Source organism: Sinocyclocheilus rhinocerous, unplaced genomic scaffold (assembly GCF_001515625.1).
Source record: "Sinocyclocheilus rhinocerous isolate Xijiao unplaced genomic scaffold, SAMN03320098_v1.1 scaffold153, whole genome shotgun sequence".
Taxonomy (NCBI): Eukaryota; Metazoa; Chordata; class Actinopteri; order Cypriniformes; family Cyprinidae; genus Sinocyclocheilus; species Sinocyclocheilus rhinocerous.
In genome coordinates, this window is record NW_015660878.1 from 303,246 (window position 1) to 314,788 (window position 11,543).

Below are 11,543 nucleotides of genomic sequence, written 5' to 3' on the forward strand. Positions count from 1 at the left end.
CAGCATGCTCATCTAGTGGCACGTCTGCCCCGGAGGTGAATTCTGTGACCCTTTCACAGTTGGCTGGCATAAGCCACCGTGCCCAGCGTTTTGGGCCTGCCACCTTTCCTGTACTGCGAGAATTCAACTGAGAATAAAAAGAGCTAACGAACACAAATGTTGTGACCTACCCTCTAACTAACACAGAGTCAACCCTGTCGCACACTCAAACACTCACAGCAGGGAAAGTGCAGTGCATTACTGCAGGATTTATAAAGTTTATGAACTTTGTATATGCAGTTATATTCATTTTCAATTGCAATTTTGAATTCTGCTAACAAACTACTCAAATGCTAGATTGTCCAGCCCAGCATACACAAGTACTCCTTTTAATAGTTTAAAAAGCATCTCATGAATCGCCTGATGAAGCTGGTTTAAAAAAAAACTATGAATATATTACAATATAACGTAATAATATAGAACATAGTACAGTTCTTATAGAAGCACTCATTAAAATGCGTCATTTTGCAGAGCGTGTCCACGCCGTGCCCTTATCAGCTCTGAGTCATGTGTTTGACTTGCCTTATTTCTCGCCACCCACAGATCTGCGGAGGATGACGGCAGGATTTATGGGAATGGCGGTGGCCATCATCCTCTTCGGCTGGATCATTGGGATGCTGGGATGTTGCTGGGACCGTGGCCTCATGCAGTATGTGGCAGGTCTGCTCTTTCTCATGGGCGGTAAGTCAAATCAAAACAAGCCTACATGGACAATATAGGCTGTTTACAGTATGTACACGGATTAAATTATAGTTAAGTCAAGTTATATAGCATAATCTGTAGAAGTATATATATACAGGTGCATCTCAATAAATTAGAATGTCGTGGAAAAGTTATACTTTTCCACGACAGCTAATCAACTCAAAACACCTGCAAAGGTTTCCTGAGCCTTCAAAATGGTCTCTCAGTTTGGTTCACTAGGCTACACAATCATGGGGAAGACTGCTGATCTGACAGTTGTCCAGAAGACAATCATTGACACCCTTCACAAGGAGGGTAAAGAATAAATTAAATCTATGCAAGTATAAATAATGTGAGGATGTTAACATTTTCCCTGATGACCTAATTATTAGACCTAATTATTTAATTAAGCTTCATGAATGAATGAAATTTGGTCAAAATTCTACTTAATTGCTTAGCTTATTTGGGCACAATTTATAACACAACACAACACAACACGTGAATAAAAAGTTTTTCACCTTGAAAACACATCTGTATCAGTTGTATCTCCTGCTCCATTGAACTTGTCCAAGCTGGAAGTAGATTTGGAATGTACGATAAGTGATTTTGAGACAAAAATTAAGACATGTTTTTGGATAATAAATGAATGTTTAAATACATTTTATTATTATGTATTATTATTATATATTATTATTATGAAAACCTCTGTATTCATTGACTTGATACATTACATTTTTATTAAAATAAAATAAATGTATACAATGTCTGCATTTTTGCTAGTTTTCCCAACCGTGTTCCTGAAGGCACACCTTTCGGATGTCTGACTTATCTGACCCATTCCCTTTAGGTCTTGGGGAGTCTATTAACGAGCTGCTGATGAGTTGAATCAGGTGTGTTTAATTAGGAATATTTGGGGGGAAAAAAAAGTTTAGTGTTGATGTGCTCCAGGAAAAAGGTTGGGAAACTAATTTAGCTAATTTACCTGAATGGGTAAATGGGCAAAAGGCTATTTTGACAAAAAAATGAATCCCATAAAGTCCATTAAATAAAATATCAACATAATGAAAAGAACACACTTTAGTAAAAACAAGCAAATTATTTTAAATATTTTTGGAAACCCACAAAGAAGAGTCATTTTGCAAAAATTTCTCACAAATGTTGCGTGTCCGTGAATAATATAATATAATGTAATGTAATATATAATATAATATATATGAAAGAAAACTATATAAATAAAAAAGAACAAATTAATATAATTTTAATTTAAGAATCATTTAATAATAAAATCACGTATATAAATATATTATATATAAGTACACATACATGTACATATATGTATATTTTATTATATTATATACAGTATTATATTTATTTAAAAATGAAAGAAAATTACATTATAAGAATGAATGAATATATTAATTATATAAATAAATTGTGAATTTATTACAGATCATTTAATAATAAAACCACATGTATAAATATGATATAAAATTCAAAACCACACACATATATAAAGGATATACACAATATATACACATTCACTGTGTGTGTGTGTGTAGATAGATAGATAGACAGACAGACATACTGTGTGAATACTGTGTGCTGAGCTCATTGTGGTAGTCAATAATTCCTACGCAAGTCACCCCAAGACTGCATTAATTAATGAGTGACAGCCAGGAAGCCGGCATTAAAGCAATTATGTAATCTCAATTATCTCCTGATCTCTTATCTCACTTTACGCCAACCAGTATCGAGGCTCTCGACGGTGAGCATCGCTCTGTCTTTTGAACACACCCACGAGTTCATCACCTCACAACACAGATGCTGCTCACACCAATCAACACAGCCTGTGGCCTCGTTACCGAGCATTTTGATATTCTGTTAATGCCCGTCGAGCAGAGGAAGCGGCTGACTTGTTTTGCGTCACTCTCTCCGCTCCCATAAGAGAGAGTGAAGCGGAGACGCAATTAAGATGTGCACTGGATTAATGTGATGCCCTGTGCCTGAATAATGAGATGGCAATTAAAAAGCCAATTAAGATGCTAAATTATAAAGGCAGAAGGAGCGCTGAGGGTCAGATTATGGCAGGATGAATCCCCTCTGAATGTTCACTCTGTCACATGGTGCGGGAAAATGAGTTTGTTAGAGCTCTTTATCAACTAGCATGTTACGACAGCGTCATCTATACAGGGCTCGACTTGCAGATAAAGCTTGTAATATATGAAACAAGGCTTGAGAAAGAGGAGTTGTGAATATGCAGAGTCTGCAACTGTATGATGGAATGTCACTGCAATGTTATGTAATAACATATAACAACCGCAGCTTGTAGTAGGCCTGTAGCCTAACACAGCCAATGCGGCACATCGAAAATACAATTGATTGCAATTAATGACAGTGTAGGCTATAGACAGAAAGCTGCCACTGCAAATTCACTTACAATTTTCTATAGATTTCTCTTCGAAAATCATTCGAAAATGATGATTTGGTTTGGTAGCTCTATTTAAATAACTTCTGACCATCTCATCAAAGCCAGCTTGTGATGTTTTTGTTCTCCAGTCCTCTAATTTCAGCAATTCTGAAATGATCACAATTATATAATTAGCAAAGTCAATAGAGACCATATGTCTAGGACGCATATGTGACCCTGGACCACAAAACCAGTCATAAGGGTCCATTTTTTGAAATTGAGATTTATACATCATCTGAAAGCTGAATAAATAAGGAATGAGGGTGCAAAAAAAAATCAAAATACTGAGGAAAATCACCTTTAAAGTTGTCCAAATGAAGTTCTTAGCAATGCATATTACTAATCAAAAATTAAGTTTTGATATATTTATGGTAGGAAATTGACAAAATATCTTCATGGAACACGATCTTTACTTAATATCCTAATGATTTTGGCATAAAAGAAAAATCGATAATTTTCACCCATATAATGTATTGTTGGCTATTGCTACAAATATACCCCAGCAACTTATTACTGGTTTTGTGGTCCAGGGTCACATATTTATTCACCTATTAGCATTGCTAAAAGTGTAACATTAAGCTCACATCTAAATGGTCAGTGAAAAAGTTATATAAAAATAATTTTCTTAATTTCATATTGATCATTTCCCCAATATTTGCATTTGCTGTGCTATTTTTACTTAATATTATTTGCTGCTTATTACTAAGTATTAGCTTAGCATGTGTTAACGCCCGACTCTTTTGGAATTAATTCACCGGGAGTTTGATTGACAGACGATCTGACCAATTATAATGACGAATCTGCAAACTAGACAGGTCTTTCCGCGGTTGAAATGATATCTTCTGATGTTCATTTATTATTATTTCTAGCTATAGCTAGTAAAAAGGAGATGATCGGTTCACGTGCTGCTTGAACTGAGGCGCTACAGCGATCTGTCACGACACATTAAAGAGCCACAAAACAGTATTTATTGTTTGAATTACTTAAAAATGGACTATTTATTGAGACTTTGTTTCATACCTAAAGTAACCTGCTTTGTCTTTGTCAGTTTCCTCTTTGCTCCGCAATGTATTTTTCACTGCGTGAGAACATGATGTGTGGCGTGAGAGCACCATAGCTTGTCGGACACAGCAACAGTAACTAAGGGGGGGCGGGTCTTTGCGAAGGGTCAAGTGTGGGTTTACTTTACGCAAAGACCACTATTTCTTTTATGTAAAGCACTTTGAATTACCATTGTGTATGAAATGTGCTATACAAATAAACTTGCCTTGCCTTGCCTTGCCTTGCCTATTTGTATGATTCACTTGTAATGTAGACCTCTACAGAATTATCTGCAGATTTCCACTGAACTGGAACTCAAAATCAGCACAGTAAATGTATGAAACTTCAGTTGGATGAATATTCTGATGATTGCCTTTCTCTTTTTCAGGTACATTTTGCATCATTTCCTTGTGCACCTGTGTAGCAGGCATCAACTTCGAGCTGTCCCGTTACCCTCGCTACATATACGGCCTCCCAGACGACATCAGTCACGGTTACGGCTGGTCAATGTTCTGCGCCTGGGGCGGTTTGGGCCTGTCCCTCATTGCCGGCTTCTTCTGCACGCTGGCGCCCTCAGTACAGCCGATCCCTCGCTCCACGTGCCCCAAATCCCGCCAAGAAAACGGCACCGTGTGTTAAGGGACGGCCTCTGAAAACCCCCAAGCCTATGTGTGCAGCTGGACAATGGGGGACAAAACACATTAAAAAAAGACCATAACTGAAGATTAAAATAGTGTTAATTTAGAATAATTTCTAATCTCGCCAACCAGGCCATTTTTTAACCACGTGTGTGAATCTACAACTGAGTGTCCTGATTGTTTAAAAGAAAACAAAGACAAAAAAACGAAAAAAAAAAAAAAAATTTTTTAAATATCACGGATAATTGTAAAGATAATATCGACGGGACTTTCCGTCGTCAAGATCCTACACAGGAAAACAGTCATCCTTTCAAAGTTGTGACTTTGGTGAGCACAAGAAAAAGGTGACGAATAAAGCAAAAAACAGACAGTATTGCTCATTCTGATGCTGCAAGGATGGATATTGACATGTCTGTTGGACTGCCGTCTAAAAACTGCCAAACCTGGAGACTATGGTATTTGTATCTGGACAAGTATGGAGGTCCAGTGCCAATGTTTAAAGCCCAGGAGTTCGGACAATTCAAGAGCACCGAGACCATGAGGCTTTCACAACTTTGATGCGATTTGGATCTGTTGTGGCTAAATCCGCCGATTTGTCTCGGACCCTGGAGACTATTGCAATGCCTCTTGAGATGCGGCTAAAGTATCCACTTGTGCATAAACCAGGAAGATTTCAGGAATTGGAGATGCCTGCTCGTGACGTTATGTTGCTATTGCTGTACAGCAAATTGTAAAGAGAAAAATAATACCTATAATATTCCAGAAGAGAAAACAAACAAATCCTAACGGGGAGGACATTTTTTGAGCATTTTCCATGTTTCATTTCTTATTCATGTCCAAATGGTATCAACGGACATTTCTAACATGCTTTCGATTTTATTATGTGCTTCTTTCTTTGTTTTTTAGTAATTACAGTCATCATGAGTGTGAATGAGTGTGTAGGAAGTGTGCAAATTCTTTAGCTACTATCAATATAGTATGTGTGTGAGAGAGTTTTGTGGCCTCCATATGGAAAAAAAAGGAAACATAAAAAGAATAATGATGCATAAAATCAAAAACCTGCCTTGGGGGAAATCAGGTAGGCTTTTGTTGAACCAAGAATTACTGGAAAGGAAAGATGCCATATCCTGTTTTAGACAGCGAACACTTAGTCCCTGTAGACACGGCTGACGTAGACAGAAAGACAACTCAACATCACACTGTTACTGCCTTAAGCTTGTCTGGAAGGAGGCATTTATGCCATTTGATGGGAACGCATGCCGACTTCTCTTCTGAAAGCATCTATGGGCTGATAAAAGAAATCCTCATTTGAATCCAACTTCCTGCCCTGTTTAACCATGCGTCTCTTTACTTAAAGGGAACTCCCAAAACAGGATGTGGTATGTAAGTGCCTGGTGATTACATGAGACAGCAGCGGTGCACAAAAGAGGTACATCTGTGGAATCATGACCTCGAAATGGAGGATGGGCGGCAAGCACAAGCTTAATACAATCTCTAAGCCGACATGCAATTGGTTCCCTCAAGCTGTTTTCATAATTTCTCTTCTCACGCATTCATTTCGCAATCTGAAACTTTTTGTTATCCATTTCACATGCTATAAATGCATTTAAAAAAATCACTTGAGCAGCCATAAAACAGCGTGCTATGAAGGGACACACGCGTCAAGGGTCACTGGCGAATCAGCACACTCATTCATCCATGCCAAAAACCTACACTAGGAGATTTAGCTTTGCAGCAAGACCATGTTTACAGATTTCTAGAAGGGAGATTTGCCAAAAAAATTAAAAATAAAGGAAAATACCTGCCAGGTTTCTTTCATAGACTTTCTCGGTTCCACACATTAGCATGATGGCCAGCGGCTCAACTAGTGGTTAGCCTGGTGTCCAATCAAGTCTGTCAGGTTACTGCTGTACAAAGAATGGGCGCTTACATATTTAAAGACTATGAAATATTCATGTTTGACATTGAAGCCGTATACAGTATATACACTAGTGTACTCCTAAACATGGACAAAACCAACATTTAGCAGATTTAAGGGATCATTGAAAGATTCGCAGATCAGGGAATTGTGATTTCCAGCTGTGGAAGTCATGAAATAAATCAAACATCATGAAATGTCAAAAAATTCTATAGTGGATGTATAGTAAGGCTCTGCTCAAAAAAATTTCATTGCCTATAAATTGCTATTCATGAATGCATTCCTTTTTATTTTATTTTATTTTTTTAATCCTTAAGTCACAAAGGACCAAAAAAAAATCTAATTTGTCAAAAGCCATGGGAAAACCCATTAAAAAAGCTCTCCTCTCCTCTCCTCTCCTCTCCTCGTAGATGTTGATTAAAGGGATAACTCGCCCAAAAATGAAAATTCTGAAAGAAATGGCGTAAAAAAAATGGAAATCAATGGCTACCAGCAATTGTTTGGTAACCTACATCCTTTCAAAATGTCTTCTTTGTGTTCAACAGAAGAAAAACTCATACAGGTTTGTTTTTGGGTGAACTATCCCTTTAACTGTTTCAGGGGCGTTTCATTTTACTTGAAGCTAAACAACCTAAATCATAAATATCACCTGCTTCCAAATATCCATAGCAAGAAACAAAGCATCATTGGTTGCGCTGATGCTCATACTTTAAGTTCTTTAACAACCATTAATTGGTTGCAGCTGACGTTCATTTTTCATTTTGAGAGTTTTCATTGCGTTCATTTATAAAACAAGCTGCCAAGTGACGTTTTGCAGAGCCGTGACAAACTAAAGGCTGTTTCTAAAGGCCATTTCAAAATGATCCATCCCAACACTACTTCCAAAACCATTTCATGGGATCTTTCACCATAAACACAGCCAACAGTTCACTAAAAAAAGTCTCCTTCTCAACTCTGCATTGATGAAATATGGGTCCAGCAGAGGTTTCTGACAGATTTATGGGCGCTTTAGGTGATTTGTGTGGCAGCATTCAAGTAAAAAGACTTTGTTGCATGCCGACAATGCAATTGGCCATGAAATTACATAAACATCCAGAACTCCAGAAGACTTCTTCACACTTTCCAGAAGCAACAAATCGACCAAACACAGCCCACAAACTCCACAGTGCTTGATTACAATGTGCATGCAACAGAAAACCTGCATAAATACACAATAAACAATCTGTTTTAGGGCCATCTTGCAACAAGCCCATCTGGCCTTATATAAGATAGTGTTCCTTGACACACTTAGGAGGAAAATATGTATTTCAGTCCACAGATTACGCTCCTAGGCGAAGACATAAATGGGGTCAGTTGCTGGTTGTACACAACACTTCTCAAATAAAACCAGTTCCACAGTCCTATTTGAGAAAAACATGTAATAATATTTAAAAACACACTTAAATTCACTCCTCCTTTCACCAATAAGGCAAAGAGGGGTGTTCAATCACAGAGTATAAAGACATCAAAGAGCACCGAAGGGCAGATGCTCGCATCAGACGCCGAGAATAAACACTTTCAATTACAGCTTAATTGGCATCCGTCCTAGACAGAGTCATAGACTGAAAACAGGTGCATTTCATAAGTTTTGTATGGATCATTGTGATGCTTATAGTGAAAGTGGTAATGAATAAAAACTAACAGCCTAACTGTCACTTAGTGGGCATTTTAAGGACTCTCCTCAAAGGAAGATCATGAAGTGTTGGGCATGTAGGTAATATGGGCTCAGGATCACAGATTCCTTTACACAATCTACACATTACATTCACACAAATGTGTTTACATCACAGCCAACAGTTGTCAGCCTTTGTTCAGTTATTTGTTGAGCGGGGTGGGATGGGAAACATGAGCGGGAATATTTTTGTCTTCAAAATATAAAAATAAAATGAAAAAAGTAGCAGAATTGGTGAAACTGCAGCTTTTTAATGGGACACTGAAGCCTAAAGGTTTATCGGATCTTTTTCATCAGTAATGTGTCTGTTGAGTACCTGAAAAAAATGAATAAAACTGTAAAAATGTTTAAGAAAAAAAAAAAAAAGAGAAAATAAATTCTGGGAAAAAATGTTAAAACTGTGGAATGTAATATCATTACAAAAATAAAATCTCATTGTTGTGTTTATTTGTATTGTATATTTACCTTTGTATTGTACTTACCTTATTTCCAGGCATTTAAAGTAAAAAAAAAAATTTGTTAACATTAAAGCATTAGGTATCATGAAAAATTATAAATAATTTTAATGGTAATTTATAAATACACTATTGTTTATTTATTCGTTTTTGTACATAATGTTAATTTATTCTGCAAAAGTGTTGTTTGTTTTTAATTCCTGATACCTAATGCATAAATTAATGTTACCAAATTTAACCTTACTGTAAAGGGTTTGCAAAAAAATGTAATAAAAATGTTTATCTAGGAAAAAAAGGAAAAGAAAATGACAGGACGGCAGTCTAGCGAGACAAAGATCAGTGAAGTTCACTTGCTGACATTTAAGGCAAGTAAAATCACCATGGCAACAAATATGATGAGGTTACTATCTGATCAACTGAGCAAACCGCTGAAACGGATCCAGAGAAAGTGGAGAGAGAAAAGTACAAGGATGAAAAATAGAGGGCAAACTCATCAAACATTATAACAGCGAGCCGAGTCTGAGGGAAGCCGACATTACGGAGGTAATAACTAACTAGCTCTCGTACTAGATATGTTGGCTAAAAAAAGTACAAAACAAAAACACTAACAGGCTGATTTAGAGATGAAAAGCCTGTGTTTGAGGCTTGATGAATACTTCATGAATGCATTTAGAGTGAGTGCGCTATGAATAACCACCTCTGATTAGGATGTTCTCCATCAGGCCTCTTGAGACAATGAGTATTGACCCTGCTGTTGATGACGGGTGACAGAAACACAAGCGCTTTAACTTGAGAGCATTTAGATCACTGTTCCGAGACGCCCAGACCAATGATTCTCAAATGGCGGGGAGAAACCCGAAAATGGGTCACGGGCCTGTTCTGAAGGGGAAAAACAATGCAAAATGCAAATTATAAAATGCAACTAACCGTATAAAAATAAACGGGCTTCTGTGAAGAAACACTTCCCATATCGTTTACTGACTGCATAAAAGTCTGGGTGAACTCGCCAGTTCACGACAACATGGACTGTTTGAGATCCACACGGTCCAAAGATAAAGATGCACAGTGAAGTCTATGATTGGATGCCGACAGCAAGAAACCATCAAAAAAATAAAAAAAATAAATTAAATTAAATAACAAACAGACAACTGAAACTATTAAGGGTACTGAGTGTTCAATGGTTTCATTTTTATTTGTTCAAGATAAACACTACTGTGTTGGATGTCAATAAATGATTATGATTGAGGCTCCTCTTAAAGGGGTCATATGATGCAATTTCATTTTTTCCTTTCTCTTTGGAGTGTTACAAGCTCTTGGTGCATAAAGAAGATCTGTAAAGTTGCAAAGACTAAAGTCTCAAATCCAAAGAGATATTCTTTATAAAAGTTAAGAGTCAGCCACACCTACCTAAAACGGCTCGTTCGAACACGCCCCCACATATCTACCTCACTATGTGGGAAGATTTGCATAACGCCGCCCAAATGTTCACGCAAAGAAAGAAGGCGTAACTTTTATTCTCGCTGTATATTGTTGTTGCCGCTGCCGCCATGTCGTTAAGACGCTGTGTGCTTCGTTGTCAAAGCGAAACTACTTTATTTGGTCTGCCAAAAGAGGACGATATCGCTTCGTCATGCCTAGAGCTGATCTGTGCTGGTCGCTGAGGAAATACATCAACTTAGTGCTGTGGATTGCCGGCACATTTTATGGAGGACTGTTTACTGATCCTGGGAGAGTAACGTTTGACTAAAATGCCGGCAGTTCTGACTCACGTAAGTACGTTTTCATTTAAAGGATTTGCCACTGATGATTCAAACGCAAGTTTTGGGCAGTGTAGAATAGCACTTGTTGTTTGTCATTTCTCTGATCACAAATGCAGACATGGTTTTATGTTTACGCGACGCAATGCAACGCAACGCGTAAAACGACAGTATAAGTCATTATAATCAGTAATTATGTCCCCACTGGATGCAACAAATGCATGGGTAATGGGTTTTCATGTTTTTGTGTCGTTGCTCCGGCCGGACACGGCATCAACACAGTATGGTAAGGGGCGTAACATTTCCGTCACACGCTTGAGGAATTCGGCCAATCACAATGCACTGGATAGCTGGCCAATCAGAGCACACCTCGCTTTTTCAGACCGATGAGCTTTGTAAAAATCGACGCTTTTCAGAAGGCGGGGCATAGAGGAGAAACAATAATGTACAGTATGTGGAAAATAATGTGTTTTTTAAACTTTAAACCGCATAAACATTTCATTACACCAAATACACAAAATAATGTTCTTTTTAGCAGCATCATATGACCCCTTTAAAGATTTAGGTCAGTGTTAATCAAAAAAGTTTTTTATATATTAAGTATTTATTAAGATTTTTAATTAGCTTTTTTATATTTCCAGTTTTCATTTTTAAATTACTAAAACTAAATTCTAATTGTTTCAATTCTAAATCGTAATTTATTTAAATGTTTATTTTTTCTATTTGCTTGAATTTACATAATTTATAATAGTTCATATTTTTCTTTTTCCATCTAATATTATATTTTATTTAAGCTATATGAATGAAAATTTTAAAATAGATTTAGCTTTAGCTAT

General features: G+C 37.1%; 1 protein-coding gene across 2 annotated transcripts in view; it reads left to right on the top strand.

Annotated features, from left to right (window-relative positions):
• LOC107725619 (transmembrane protein 178B) overlaps window positions 1–7,713 on the top strand; it is a 98,811-nt gene extending 91,098 nt beyond the window's left edge. For both annotated transcript variants that reach the window (XM_016534945.1, XM_016534946.1), the window contains 2 exons: window positions 583–720; window positions 4,617–7,713. In XM_016534945.1, coding sequence (XP_016390431.1) covers window positions 583–720; window positions 4,617–4,867 — 389 coding nt within the window. In that variant the 3' untranslated portion in view covers window positions 4,868–7,713. The remainder of the gene's footprint in view (window positions 1–582; window positions 721–4,616) is intronic.
• Window positions 7,714–11,543: the final 3,830 nt, after the last annotated feature.